This window comes from Hippopotamus amphibius, chromosome 17 (assembly GCF_030028045.1).
Source record: "Hippopotamus amphibius kiboko isolate mHipAmp2 chromosome 17, mHipAmp2.hap2, whole genome shotgun sequence".
NCBI lineage: Eukaryota > Metazoa > Chordata > Mammalia > Artiodactyla > Hippopotamidae > Hippopotamus > Hippopotamus amphibius.
Window position 1 is genome coordinate 5,596,628 of NC_080202.1, and position 15,837 is coordinate 5,612,464.

Below are 15,837 nucleotides of genomic sequence, written 5' to 3' on the forward strand. Positions count from 1 at the left end.
AGTATTTTCTCTGCCTACAATGGAATTAAACTAGATATCAATTTCATTAGGCTATCCATAGAAGCCCCAGATATGTGGACAATAAACAACAGACTTCTAAACGACCACTGAGTTAAAGAATAAATCACAAGGGAAAAAAAATTAAAACTGAATGAGAATGAAAATGAGGCAGATCAAATTTGTGATTACAACTGAAGCACTGCTAGGAGGGAGATTTATATTCTCAAATGCTTGTATTAGATAGGAAGAAAGGCTTGAAATCAATATTCTGTTTCTACCCTTATAGACGAGACAAAAAGGAAGAGCAAATGAACCCCAGATTAACTAGAAAGAAAGAAATGACAAAGAACAGAAATTAATAAGCTAGAAGATAAAGAAAATTTCAAAGGTCAAAAGTACAACGTTTGATTGTGCTTCGAACCACAGAAAACCCAGAGATGACAACTGCGATTCATTACTGACTGTGCATGAGATCAACCCATGAGCACTGCCGCACGGCTACTCCAGCAAGGCTGGAGCTGGTGGCCAGTTATAGCTGTCCTCCTTCGTCCAGTGTTGGATGATGAGACACGAGGTTGCCCTGATCACAGCGCAGGGCAGAGCCATCCTATGGGAAGGCCAGTGCGCTGCTTTTTTCCTTCTCTTTACCCAGCGCGTCACCTTGCATCTCCCCAGGCTCTGTAGAGCTAGGTCACGGAGATGATGCTGGAGGGCCACACCAGGTTGTGTGGACGAGTTTGGGGTGGTTAGTGCAGTGGCTAAATTAGGATTCTGTCCTTGGCATCTCCTTCTGCCCTCTAGGGGTTTGGTGTGAGACGTTAAGTTGTGTGAGGACTAAGTGGTGTCACGATTAGGATCATATTAACTGTGACACACAGATACCAGAATGTGACTTGGCATGCTCCACATCCATTAGTTTTAGCTCTTCTGCTATCAGTTTTAACTTCCATCTCTGACTGCAGAAGACACAGCACCTATTGATTGTTCTAATTTCCAAATCACTTCTAGCAGGCAAACACACTTCTTGATGCCTTTCCCCTGTACTGGTGGTACGTGTGTCTAAGAGGCTGGTTATTACCTGCACAAGGGCATGAATCTTAAGGCCAGAGTCTCTGATGAGACTGTAGTATTTTTCCATTCGGTCGTGCTGGTTATCCACAGAGAGAAGGCATTCCTTTTTTCCATCTCTTCTCTTAAATATGGGCGACACCCATGTTTTCATGATGTTTTGAATCTCTTCCACGTTGTCTTTCGTTTTCTGAATTCTTTGCTCAAGATCATGAATACGACTGGTAATCTGAATGACATAATCCCAAATGCCTGCTCCCCAAAAGAGACAGAATGAATTGAAATAGCTTACAGTGGAAGACCAAAGGTCCGGTTGCTATGAAAGCGGGGATTTAATACTGGTGGGCTTTATAAGACTTTTCTGACAGGTGAGTTTGCAATCATCAGAGCCCTTTCCTTCCTAGCTGTATCAAAACGGCACCCCTTACCACGACCCTGATTACCGACCTCTCTGAGGGTAGGGGTCACGTCCCCTATATGTCATGTTCTCCTCACAGTCCTGCACATGGTGCCCTGTACATATTAATCAGTCAAAGAAAGTTTATTGAACTGAATGGAGGATACAAGAGAAGTAAATGCACAGTTCCCTCATTTAAGATGTTTATGGTCCAGTTAAGAAAAGTAAGTAACAATGATACTATAGTAAAAATCCTCCTCCACAGAGTGCCTGGTGTATGCTGGAGACTGGGAGAGTACACACAAACTCCCCAGGGCGTGTCAGCAAAGACGTCTCAACCTGCCAGCCACACAGAGGAGGCAGAAGAGGGACGCCATTCCTCCTGTCTTCTCTGCTTTGGATGCATATCTGGGAGGACAGACGTGTGTTTCAAACCCAAGTCAGATTACCCAGGGAGTAAAATGAGGCTCTACCAACTTTATTAGAATCCCAACCTCTTCCCCAGACTCCAGGTGGTGCCCTGTTACCTTCTGTTTTCCAGCTCAGAGTCTCCTCTGCAGCTCTCAGGCAGAGATCGATATTTTGCAGCTCTTCCTGCACTAATGGAAATTCCACCTCTAGCAGAGTTTTCATAACCTTATTGTACCAATTTGCCATCAACTCCAAATGAGCCACAAGCTGCCGGTAGAACTCCCTGGCGGAGAACACAGCTGCTGCTGTCTCAGGGATGTGCGTCATCTGCCGGGGCTGAAGGTAACTCATTTCTTTCAGCACGGAAATCAGCTGGAGAAAAGAATCCACAGATGTGGCTGTAGTTCAGTGGCAGCGAATAACAGCAGTATTGGTCAGGACTGGGAAATCCCAGGGGCCCGAGGGCCTTCTGGGTCCCTTCTTAACATCTGCTCCTACCGGCTCCTTAAATCTTCTCTGAGGAGGAAAACTGAGTATTAGGCAAAAGGAAGATGATCAGGAAGCACCAAGGTTTACCAAATCTGTAAAACTCAGGAAAACCTGAGAAAAAAACCAGTGACAGTAGGAGAGGGCTCTGCCTTGATGCTTCTGGGCACATGGATGATGAAGACAGCAGGCTCCTGATGGCCGAGTCAGGTCCCTGGGAGGGGTGGTTGGGGGAAGGAGGAGGAGCACCTGGTCTGGGCCACCCACGTGCATGAGGAGCCTCAAATTCAGACTTGTGGTGTCCCTGCCCAATGAGGTCAGGCACAGTCACAGACACCTGCAGGGCTGAGAGGAGATGCCTGCTGTACAACTTTGTTAAATATAATCATTTGAAATATCCCTTAATTTCTGTAACTCTTTGCTGGTATGTCTTTCTGCTTTAATATACGGAGAGGTCAGGAAATAGAAGTTATGCAGGCCTCTCTGAACTTCTGGGGGGCATTGAGTTTAGTGGCAACTGCAGAAGGGAAAAGCCAAGCAGACGTGGTCCTGTGAAAAAACAGAGGCCTCCAGCAGGGTTTCCAGACACCCTGTTCTTCACCCCTTGCTTATTTACCATGTTATCTCTGAACCTATGGGGACTGATATATGTTGGTACAGATGACAAAACACACACCAAGCCACAGATTGTCCTCGTGCCACCCTCTCGGCTGCAACCCCCCGCCTCCATATCAAGACGCCTGGGCTCCCAGCTCTCCTTCCAGCGGCTCCGGGCTGGCTCTTCCCGCTGCCCAGACACCCCTACTCAGGGCTAAGACAAGTGCTACTCCTTTAGTGCGAAATGACCTTAGCCTCCTAGTTTATACTGAAATAAGCTCAAGACAGATATTAAAAATTTAAGTGTAAGAAATGAAAACAAAAGTGAAAAAAATGTGGACTATTTATATAATATTGAAATAGAGAAGGCCATTCCAAACGTACAACCACAAAATAAAAGATAAAATTTATATGCATATAAGATCATACACATAATAAAATGCCACACTTCAACTAATAAAAATATTTGCAGCAGATTTCTTAATATCTGACAAATATTTCCCAAAATAGTCTGACAAATTCACAGGAAAAGAGAGCACTTTCACTCAAAAGTGGTCAACAGACATGAACAAACAATTCATAGGAGAAGAAAGATAAATGGCCAATGAACACCTGAAAAACTTTCTACTTTACTAGTGGTCAAATAAATGCAAATTAAAACAAAATTGAGCTATTACTTTTTTTTTTTTTTTGGTTCAACAGGTTAGAAGTGATTTGAAGAAATGAATGATATCTTGCTGGCCAAAGAATGCCTGAGTTCCAACTTTCTGAAGAACAAATTGATAATATACACTAAAACTCTCAAAATGTGAGCACCCTTTAGCTCAGCAATCCCCTTTCTAGGTATTTATTCCAAAGAAGTGCGGTTGCAATAATAACTAATGATGTTTATTGTAGCATTATTTATACGATATTTTATCCAAATATAAGATGACATTAATGGTAAGATTCAGTAGTATTTTACGTCCACCTAAGGAAGAAAAAAATGTGGTTTATTAAACTGTAAACACATACCATTTTCAGAGATATTAAAATATAAAAAAGCCATGTGTATTCTAGAATCAATGAAATACAGATTGATGAAGCTAGAAAATATTTAAATGACCAATAGAAAATTTTAAATAATTTAAATAAATTATTTAACATATAATAAATTAATAAGTATATATATTTTTTAACCCATACAATTCCTATCCTGGCCCCAAAGGGCAGATTTCTGACTGTTCATGTCCCTCTGGAATGACAAGTGTGTTACTGTTCATTCTTAACAGTGCAGCTGTTGCTGCTGGGCTTTAAGGCTGGAAGCCAAGGGATGTGCGCAGCCCTCCTCTGACTTGTGTTTGTATTGTCTCCCCCAGCTCACATTATAATTCAGCTATGTACCCCACTCCCCTTTTCTTTTCTTCTCTCCCTCCTTTCCTCTCCCTCTTTTCCTTTCTATCGCCCACAGGCACCTGTAAAGCACCCACTATGTGCTGCATGTGTGGCAGACAGCATCCTTGTCTTCAGAGCATATAGAGGAGGGTCCACCTTCAATACTGTCTTACACCAAGGACTTAATTACTGCAATCATACCATCTAGACCGTGGCCTAGATGGTAATCCAGAGACTCAACTCTCTGAGGATTTAATATTCAGTACTGCTCACAGTGAATGCTGATAAAATTACTCCAAGGAGTTAATGAGTTAAACCACAGACTCATGTCTTGCCAAAGTGAAGAAATGAACCCTTAACTCCCTTTGCTGACTTTTACTCCACTGGGAATTGATGTTCTACTGAAACTGGAATTTTCTCAAAAGAAACCAATATCCTGTCAGCTTAGCGTTCAGCTCTTTCTATGCTGCATTCCTTTGGAACCTCATCGAGACAGAAGTAGGAGACCGCCCTTAGCTTGATGTGGCCAATACCTTTTTAAAATGTTTAAGCTGAATGACGTACATCCTGATATGGGCCTGCTTTTGCTTGTAGCTTTCTCCAGCATTAAGCTTCCCATGGCTGCTACAGCCCACACTGGTCTTCCATCCTTTCAATCATTTAAAGCAGGGTTTCTCAACTTTGGCACCATTGATATTTTTGGACAAGAATCTCTTCATTGTGGGCTGCAGTCCTGTTCACTGCAGGAAGTTTAGTAGAGCAACCCTGGTATCTTCCCACTATGTGCCGCTGGCACCCCCTCCGTGTCTGAAAACCAAAAATGTCTCCAGAGGGACAAAACTGCCTTGGTTGAGAACCGCTAATCTCGTCTTATTTCCAAAGCTACTCCTTGGAGATTCAGCATATGCTACCTAATGAAAGCAGACTTTTGCACGTTGAGATTCTGGCTTCTAACTAGCTTGTGGGCTCTAGGAGGTCAGGAACCAGGTCTTACACATGGATGGCCCTCTAGCATCTAGTCAATGGCCTTCACCCACAGTGTGTATTCAAGGTAGGCCCAGTCAACTCCGGTACCAATGGTCAGTGATATTCTGCAATATTTTCTGTTGTGCAAAATCAAAGCCAATATACTTGCTGACCCTGGAGAAAAATGGGAACAGTGGACAACTTAAGAAAATACTACACCTTAGGATTCATCCCAAAAAAGGAATCCAGGGTGCAAGTTCTTTTGAGCAGCTTTTGCATACTCTTTTTTTTTTTTTTCTTGCATACTCTTATAAAAACACTTTTTGCCTTTGAAACCAGCAGAGTCAAATGAAACTCTTCAGAAACCAAAAGTAAGTCAGACTTACCTGCGGGCTAAAGTTGACAGTGATCTGCTTTGTCTCCGGGTCACGTCTCAGAAGTGGCCGGGAGAGGTTGTACTGCGACTTCTCTGATACTGTTTGACACCAGTCCTCATAGAGTCCTGTCTCATACCTGTGAGGATTAGAGACAATGGTCACCTCATAAGCACCCTCTCAGCTTCCCAATGCCTGGCAATGATTAACTGAAGATACACCTACATACACATATATGTACACATCTATATATATCTATATACATATACAGATAGGTGTATATATAAATAACACCTCTTTATCTATCTTTAATACATATATCTCATGAACTGAAGATGCTATTCGTAAAATACCTGAATACATTCTTAAGTCAGAGTCACTGACTCAGCCCAGCATGGCAGCTCCTGTAGGCAACCCCTCACTTCCTAAAGGTTGCGTAGTTTAAATCACAGGCGAGTAGAAAGAAAGGTTCCATGCAGTCTTTTGGGGGGGATAAGGGAAGTGGCGATTAGTCTCAGTAAACTGGAAGGGGTTATCGGGTAAGAGCTGTTCTCACACTAATCGTCACGTAGCTCACAGACATTCACTGTTTAGTCGTCACCCACTGATGTGTCGGGCTTGCGAGAGAAAATGATAGTAAACACCCCATGGTAAATGCTGCTAGCGGTGCAACCACGGGTCAACAGAGGGCACAGCGAGCATAGCGAGCATAACTCGAGGGGGATGTGCAGGGCAAGAGGCTTCGAATGGCAGAGGTGGGTGGCCGGGTGGGCGGGGGTGATAAGGAGGATGCCAGGGAGGGTCTCGTGGAGGAGCGGCCAAAGTGATGCTTGACTGAGTCTCAGAGGATGCGCAGCGGCTGGGCAGGGACAGGGGAGGGCGTGTTCCTGGCAGGAGCAGCAGCATGGACAAAGGTGGAGGTGAGGAACAGTGGACCATGGGCAGCGTGCTGGGAACGGTGGGTAGATAGCACATCTGAGGGAGGGGAGGGCGAGGGCTGAGGCTGGAGAGGGAGGCGAAGGCCACATTAGGGAGCATTTTCCGTGTCACGTTAAGGAGACGGTGTGGGGCACGGAGAGGCTCCCCGGCCAGGGGGTGTGGTGATGGTGTGGGCGCTGAGGGACACAGGTCTGGAGCAGGGAGGCTCCTAGGAAGCCGCTCCAGGAGGTCAGGACTGAGAGGCTCTGGTCTCTGGTGAAGATGTGGGTGGTGGGGACAGAGAGGAGGCGACTGATTGGAAGCTCGTATTTGGGAAGATGAAAGGTCAGAACTTGGGGGACCTGGCAGGTGGATGGGCCGCCAGCTAATGTGCCTCCACAATGCTAAGTGTGACCATAACTGTCATAATCATAACGTCTACAGCACTGCTCTCCTGAATCAGGAGAAGAGCAAATGCCGGAGGGAAGAGGCAAGACACGAGCTTTGTCTGGACCCTGCTCCCCCAAAACAATGACTGCAGCTTTAAAGTGGGAACAGCTACGAACCCATGTAAAATCTTCGTTCTTATGCTTTCTCCATAAAAGGGTGCACGAAGTATGTGTTAAACTTATTGTCTTTTTGTGCAGCACCAACTGTCACTTTCTGCTTAGCGAGCAGCTGCTGCGATTTTCTGTGACACTGATCTCGGGGTGCCACAAGGAGCGCCCCCCTTCCAGCTCTGCCGAGGTCACGCTCCCAACAAAACTACCCTGGAAAAGTGCCCATTTCTAGACCAGAGCTGTATTCCTTGGAGACCTGGTGTTTGCGACCCTGAAGCACTGTACTCACAGATATCGTGGTTATAACATAAAACACAGAGTGACACTTCACTGCCACCGGGGAATCTGCAAAAACTCGGAACTGCAGGGGGCACGGTGGGGGCTCTGCAATTTGCAGAACGACCCAATCCCAGAAGCTGCTTACTTTTCCAGCAACAAGACCATATCTTCATATTTTTGTATCATGCGCTTTCCTTCAGCAGATTCCATGCAACTGCCCGTATAAAAGAGAGGAAGAAAATGACACCGAATTAGAAGAAGTGAAAACCATGACCCAGGTAACAAACTGCAGCCCATAAAGAGGAGGCTGAACAGCTTCCCAGGCTAGTCTCCAAAGGCTCCTAAATGAGCCTGCGCTCTTCCTGAAATCCTCCGCCGGCCGCTAGAGGGCATCTGCGCTTCCCTAAATGCAGGCAGCGCCCAGGTGACAGGAGGACGGCCCTTACCCGCCAGGGCTCCGCCAACCCTTCCCCCGGGCCGAGCCAATCTTGCGCAGGTAAACTGAAGTCCTTCAAAACCCTGAAAGGAAATTGAGACTTGAAAGAAAAATTCTAGGCGCTGCAGTTTTCTGAATTTAAGAGCAAAAGTGTATATAATATTATACATCATAACAAAAACTATATAACATTATATATGTGTATGTACGTATATAACAATGCATATACAAAACAGCAATATATAGATACACACATTCTACACACATATATCAACAATGTTGCATACATGACAATATACATGTATATATTCCCCTTCTCTGAAATCCATCTAGGACATGTGATGAGAAATTCTGCCTCATTACTCATTTCCACGTTTATATGAGGTTCCCTCGTACCTCTTGTGTCCCCAAACTTGAGCACATGCAATGCACATACATGCACACAGACACACACATGCATACACTCATGTGCTCACATGCGCAGACACATGTTTGGAGGCTCCCCTGGGTCCACTGAGGACCACGGAGGCACCACTGCCCACACCTGCCCCCCTGGTGGGTTTTGTTTTATTTTGAATTTATTTTATTTGTTTCTTTGTTTGTTTGTTTTTGGCTGTGTTGGGTCTTCGTTGCTGCACACGGGTTTTCTCTAGTTGTGGGGGCTGCTCTTCGTTGTGGTGCGCTGGCTTTTCATTGCAGTGGCTTCTCTTGCGGAGCACGGGCTCTAGGTGCGCGGGCTTCAGTAGTTGCAGCATGCAGGCTCAGTAGTTGTGGCTTGTGGGCTCTAGAGTACAGACTCAGCAGTTGTGGCACATGGGCTTAGCTGCTCTGCGGCATGTGGGATCTTCCTGGACCAGGGATCAAACCCGTGTCCCCTGCATTGGCAGGCAGATTCTTAACCACTGCACCACCAAGGAAGTCCCTGCTCCCCGGTTTTGACACTTCTTTATAGCACAAAATGAGAGTCCAGCTCCTGGGAAAGTTGGTGAAGTATGTAATTTTCAGAAACCTTCACACTAACTGTGTTGAAGGATCCTGTTTGTTCTGCTAGCAAAACAATGCAGCTTACTGCAGATTCTTTAAGTCCATTTGCTCTTTAAACCAACACAGGGTTTCTTTATGGGCTCCCCCGAGTTTTGAGCTTCAATGTAAGCCCTCACACCTGCAGAGAAAGCACTGGATTTCCTGGCGTTTTTCCCAGTCACTCGGTCCCCTTTCCTAGTGAAGGAGCAGAGGCATCTGCGGGGCAGTGAGGCGGGTGATGGGCTCAGGTCAGTCCTCCCCTCACAAGCCCTGACCCTACATCTCAGTTTCTATCTGGAAAAGAACGAGGCTAGAGGAGAGAACGGTTTCTACACCTCGGCCACTGAGATGCGCGTGGAAGTCTTGAGAATTGACAGGATTAAGTGCATCAAACTCCCTGTAGGTTCTACTTCACTTCATGGCGAGGAATCAAAATTACTTTTACGAACCTATTCACGAAATACTATAGAGCATACATACACGTGAGTTCATTTTTAAAACAAATGGGAATTTTCATGGGAAATGTGGAGGGTGTGGTGGGGGTGCCATCCCTCTGGGGACCGCCTCCCGCCCACAATCTCCCTCCACCAGGAATGCTGATGAAGCATAGCTGCCTCCCTCTTTGAGAACAGCCCGAGACAAACAGAGCGGTCTCCTCACCCAGGGGTCACACCTCTCCCTGCCCTACAGCCCACTTCCAATGACCAGCTGATGTGGGGTACAAAGGCCAGGCAATCCTAAAGGGCCAGACTTCCCCACCAGATGGGTGAGGCCTACTTGCAACTGTGCTGCAGCTCAGCTTCTCCTCTGCCTGATCCAGGCCACTCTTCCTCTTAGGATTGGGTCCCAAGAGCATCCCTGTAAATTCCTGCACGCGTGCCTCAGGTCTGCTCTGGGGAACTGGACCAGGACAGCTCCCACAGGCCACATTCCTAGAAGCAGCCCTGCCACCCTCCCCACCCATTCTCATATCTTCTCTGTCCCTCCCTGGGGGGGCATGTTTAAGAAGATGGGGGCTCAGCTGGACTCCAGGCCAAGCTTCCTATGGCTGGGGGGTCCCTGAGGAGAGCTCTGGGTGAGGACCCCTGAGACCCAGACGCCTGGGCCAGTTCTGTCCTTGCACTCTCTGGATTCCAGGCAGGTCACCTCATTTCTGTCTGCCTCAGTTTCTTCCTCTGCAAAACAAAGAGCTCCCAGAGTAGATGCTGCACATGGATCTTCCACTGGGCAGATCTGATCCACAGGCACATTTGTTTGATTTGTACACAGTTTGAGGAAAAGAGGAATATGTGCTGGTTTTAAAGTTGGGCATCTCACATACAAATCTAGATTTCCAGCTTCTCTCCAACAGCAGGGAGATTTCTCACATTGAGTCATTCTTCCTCTGGGCAACACGGGGTGATGTGATGGAGGCTCCCTTCAGACCACATCCTGGCTATCTTCCATTATCTTTCTGGCCTTTGATAGTGGTTAGTCTTTTTTTTTTAAATTGTTTGCAGTTTTATTGAGATGTAATCGACATGCAGCACTGTGTAAGTTTAAGAGTAGAGCATAATGATTTCACTTATGTATACTGTAAAATGATCACCACAATTCGTTTAGTTAACACCCATCATCTGATATAGATACAAGAAAACAGGAAGAAATGTTTTTTTTTTCCTTGCTATGAGAACTTTTAGGACCTACTAGCTTAACAACTCATATATACCACACAGCCGTGCTAATTACAGCCAACACATTACATGATATCCTCAGTACTTATTCATCTTCTAACAGGAAGTTCATAAATTCTGACCTTCATCCATTTCCCCCACCCTCCTTTTCAACTCCCCCACCCCACCTGCCACATAACTGGATAAACACAAATCTGATCTCTTTTACTATGAGTTTGGTTTTCTTATTTCCAGATTCCACATATAAGTGAGAGCATACATATTTGTTTTCCTCTCTCTGCCTTATTTCACTTAGCATAATGCCCTCAAGGTCCATCCGTGTCGAAAATGGTAGGATTTCCTTCGTTTTTATAGCTGAATAATATTCCATTCTATATGTGATTTATCTATCATCTTCTTCATCCATTCATCCATCAATGGACACAAGGTTATCTCCGTGTCTTGGCTACTGTAAATAATGCTGCTGTGAACATGCTGTGTTAGCCAAAGCCGGGTGTTTTCAACAAGATCGAGTCTTTAGAAAGATGGGTCAGAGAAAGCCTGCCCTTCCCCAGGCAGCTTCCTCAACAAGGTATTGCAAATAGCTCTCCTCTCACTTCTAGCAGCCCAGATGCCTCTAACTAGCTTGGCTTCCGAGAGCTGGGAGGTAGGCCAATGGTTTCTAAACCTGGTCACCGTCAGAATCACGGGGAGAGAGTGCCAAGGAAGCAGATTCATGGGCACCACCCTGCCCTGAGATTTGGATGTAGTGGGTAGGGGGTGAGACCTGGGAATCTGCATCATTAGCAAGCACCTGGGGTTTCTAATACACGAGGTCTTCACACCACATTTCATGAAACTTGGCTTCATTGCTCTCCAGCAGCCTTGGTAGCAAAGAGCCATCATGTCAGAGGAGACATGGAGGAATCCAAAGAGCCTGAACACCCTGACTCATTTTCCTTGGGAAATGGGGACTCTGATGGAGCAAAAGGAGCCAGCCTGTGGTCCAGTAAGCCCCACTTAACACGAAGAGACCCACTCATCAGTCCAAGTGCATCAATCTCGTTACTGCTTGGCCAGTAGTACCTGGTTGCTATGAAATGAATGTCTGTGTCCTCGGTGGGGCCTTTGGGAGGAGATTAGGTCATGAGGGTGGAACCCCCAAGAATGGGATGAGTGCCCCTATAAAAGGGATCCCAGACAGCTCTCGAGTCCCTCTGAGGACACAGTGGGAAGACAGCCATCTGTGAGTCAGGAAGCAGGTCCTCCTCGACAGACACCCAATCTGCCAGCGCCTTGACCTGGGACTTCCCAGCCTCCAGAACTGTGAGAGAGATTTCTGATATTCTTATGTCACCCTGTCTATAGTATTCTGTTATGGCAGCCTGAATGGACTAAGATACTGGCTGACTGCTGGATATGCAAAGAAAGGAAGATGATTTTTGTGTCTCAAGTAAGTGAGCTGCATTGCTACAAACTCGAAGTCCAGAGTGGGAGCAGAAGGCTGAAACGAAACTGCCTTTCAGGACTGGGATACTCACGGGTGTGTCATGCGTCTGAAGTTGTCGAAGGGACCCTGGATGCGCTGCCTCACCTCCCGCGCCCAGCGGAGCCCCCCAGCCACAGCAGGCATGTTCTTGTGCACGGAGGAGAACCCTGGGAAGAGGGCACAGCAGACTGAAGCGAGGCTCCAGCCCTGAGCCCACCCCCGACCTCCTGCCACTTACTGCACTTTTTGCCTCGTTCACCTCCACCTGCTAAAGTCACCCTGGCCTCACACTGAGATGGAAGTTCCTGGGACATCACTATGTCCTGCTAAGGGGGAAGGAAGAGTGACCGTGGGGAGGACACTAAACAGCGTCAGAGGACAGCGGTTCCCAGCCCGGCTCTGCCCCTCCCTGGCTTTCCGACTGCACACCCGTGACTTTCAACCTGGCTGCACATCAGCATCACCCAGGGCTCTTCTAAAAACACTGATGCCTGGGCCTCATCCAAGCCATTCTGATTTGATTGGTCTGTGTAGGGCCTGGTCATTAGTATTTTTAAAAAGCATGCGAGATGATTCTAATTGTACAGTCAGGGTTAAGACACACTGCCTTAATCAGACAACTTAACCTCTCAGGCCCTCAGGTTTTTCATTTATAAAATGGGGATAATATCTTCCTCGCTTAACTTGCAGTGTTTCTGTGAGAATTCAGTAAGGTCACAGGTGAGGCAGGCCATGTGGGTTACGAAGCCCTGGACCAGAGTTAGCAGCCTGGATATTCTTACTTTGGTCCATTCAGTGGGTTTGTTCGCTTATAATCAGTTGTCAAAATTAATAATTGTAAGATTTGATTAAAAAAAAAAACCTCAGTTTCCAGCTTCTCTGATAAAACTGGGAAATCTGGCAACCATCAGCCCCCACTTCTAACTAACCACTGGAACTGGATACTGGTCTTGTCCTTTAGTTGACCATGGCCCACACCACTCCCCAATGCCTTACTCTCAGTCCCAGTCCAACACCATCATTTTCTACTTGGCTTCTGTGGTAGGCAAAATTCTAAGACGACGCCCAATGACCCCCACCTTGCATGACCCTCTCCCCTTTAAGTACAGGTGGAAACTGAATGTGATGAGTTGTCACTCCTGTGATGACATTACATTATTTGGCAAATGGGGGATAACCCTGGTGGGCCTGACTTAATCAGGTGAGGCCTTTAAAAGAAGCGTTTTCTCTGGTTATTGGCAGAAGGGGAAGTCAGGGATTTGAAACATGAGAAGGATTCAACATGCCATTACTAGCTTGAAGAAGGAGGTGGCTATGTGGTTAGGAACAGGAGGGCTTCTAACCTCTGAGAGCAGCCCCTGGCTGACAGCCAACAAGGAAATGGAGACCTCAGTCCTGCAGTCACAGGGAACTGGATTCTACCAACAAAAATGAGCTGGGAAGTGCATTGTTCCCCCAGAGACCCCGGATGAGAACTTGTCCCAGTTGACTGATTTCAGCCTTGAGATACTCTTAATGAAGAAACCAGGCACACCAAACTGGGGTTTTGACCTACACAACTGTGAGCTAAAAGACGGATGTTGTTTTAATCCACTAAGGTTGTGATAATTTGTTATGCACAACAGAAATGCAATATGCTTCTGAAGGCATCTGAGTTTTCAAACTCTTCATTCAGCTGTGAGAAATTAGGAGGACGGTCCCATGTAAAGCTGAGGCCAACAGATTTTCTGGGATGACTTCCTGAGTGGAAGCCATTCTTAATGACCTCACTATGAAACCTCTTTATAGAAATAGTGGTCTTGTTATTCCATTACTTAAAAACTTTTGAAAATTTTCCATTCTGCCAGAATAATGAATTTCAGATTCCCTAACAGGGCACTCAGCGGACTTCACGACCTGGCCCCAAACTCAATGGCTGACCTGATTTCCCTCTATACACCTCGTGTGGCTACAGGCAGGTCCAACTGGTCACCTTCCACTTTCTCTCCTGCATCTTCTCCCTGGCTGTCCGTCTCCCCATCTTTCCGGGTCCAGCTCAAGGCCACCACCTCCATAAACTCTCCCTCCCACCCCCCAGCTGAACTCATCTTGTTTAGCTACAGTTCTTTATAATTCTGTTCATGCCAACTGCGTTCCTTGAAGAACCACCTTTTAGGATTAATTTCTCTCCCTTACCCTGGCCCGCCTCTGTGTGCAGTGCCCATACATGCACCCTGCCTACAGCAAGGGCTCAAGAAACGTTTGCAAAGCTGAACTGAACTTGTGTTTGACTTTCAAACAGGTAAGACAGGGCATCTATGAACTGTAATAACCTCGGTGTGTTACTGCCTTTTGTGAGACTCCCTCCAAAAGCATGGTTGATAAGGCACTGGAAAGGAAGAGAACCTTTCCTCGGGCAGGTACAAACCTACCGTGGAACTGAGGTATGCTGAAGATTAATCTGTGCAGCAACATTGATCGAGGGTCGCTCCTACATTATACTGAGGCCTCAACTGACCAGAGGCAGCGGGCAGGACTTTACCACTCTGGGTCAGCCTGCCAGTCTCACCCCGGACACAGGGAAATGTACAGTGCTGTGAACTCTACAATCACCCAAGACAGTCTAGCGTTTCAAGCAAGAAGCCTGTGCTTTTGGAAAATGTCCTAGAGCCAGAGCAGACGTGTAACATATACAGGAGGAGCTGCACCCTTTCTGGTAACAGATGTTACTAAATCTCCTAGCAACAAACTTACCATGCTCCGCCTCCTCCTGGACACGCTGACTGTAGATCATCCTCACGGCATCCAGGTCCTCACTGAACATGCAGATGAGCACCTGGTATTTATCAAACACATCCCGCGCTATCAGTGGTCTCTCCAGGAGGTGTCCTGCTATGTCTAGCAGCTGCAGGGGAAGAAGGGGAAAAGTCACAGATTCAATCTTTCCAAGGTTATATTAATCTTGTATCCTGGTTTTTCCTACATACGTCTGTCCACCCGTGTAAGAGGGTCAAAAAACCATTACTGTGCAACTGAATGGGTAATTATGAATCCAGATATTCGGTCAGTCCCTCTCACCTGTTTCTGAAGGAGGGATACCTGTGTGCTGAATGACCTACCAGACCCTCTCGCGTTTAAGAACCTGGGTAGAGGGTAACACAACGAGAAAATGAAAGATGTCAGAAAGGGTAAGCTTATGTACATCATAAAGACAATGCAGAGACAGGGAAGGGGGGGTGATGACAGAGAAGTAAAGAGCAGCTAAGTGGGCTGGGTGTTGTGGAGAATGCGGAGGGCTAAAATTTGAGAGTGAGGGCAAGAAAAGAGTTTCAGGGAGCAGTTGCCCCTGGAAGGCAGTGATTGCAAGGATACTCTGGAGAAGGTTCCTGTGCATCACACCTGCCCTGACCCGTTGGTGGAAACAGCAGGATGGAAATGTGAAATGCTTTTAATCACCTCCTGGTCTCTGGACTGTGTTTCTCTGATTGTGACGCTGCCCTGAGATGAGGCTGTGTAGAAGACTCTAGTTATATTTAGGATATAACAGTACATGACTTCTAGGACCACCCTGTCCTCCAACCCCAAATCATGCAGATCTCTGGAGACAGCAGGAAATAGCTCTCCCTCCATGGAGGCACAAGAGAGCAGGTCTCCACCAAGTTCTGGCTCACACGTTCTGCTGGAAGGCACAGAGGTGTGGGCTGAGGGACCGGTGCAGCCAGCCCGCACTCCTGGACTCAGGTTCTCTCACCTGGACGTACCCCTTCTGGCCACATCCACTGAGGCACACCTAGTGGTCGAGTGGTCTTACAGCAGTAACAGGGGTAT

General features: G+C 46.7%; 1 protein-coding gene across 1 annotated transcript in view; it reads right to left on the reverse strand.

Annotated features, from left to right (window-relative positions):
* The window catches only part of DNAH9 (dynein axonemal heavy chain 9), a 294,962-nt gene that overhangs the window by 249,065 nt on the left and 30,060 nt on the right, over positions 1-15,837 (reverse strand). Inside the window, exons 9-14 of the mRNA XM_057716515.1 lie at positions 14,764-14,914; positions 12,083-12,197; positions 7,576-7,644; positions 5,686-5,812; positions 1,993-2,248; positions 1,079-1,320 (exon numbers count right to left, since the gene is read on the reverse strand). Of these exons, the coding sequence (XP_057572498.1) occupies positions 1,079-1,320; positions 1,993-2,248; positions 5,686-5,812; positions 7,576-7,644; positions 12,083-12,197; positions 14,764-14,914 (960 nt within the window). The remainder of the gene's footprint in view (positions 1-1,078; positions 1,321-1,992; positions 2,249-5,685; positions 5,813-7,575; positions 7,645-12,082; positions 12,198-14,763; positions 14,915-15,837) is intronic.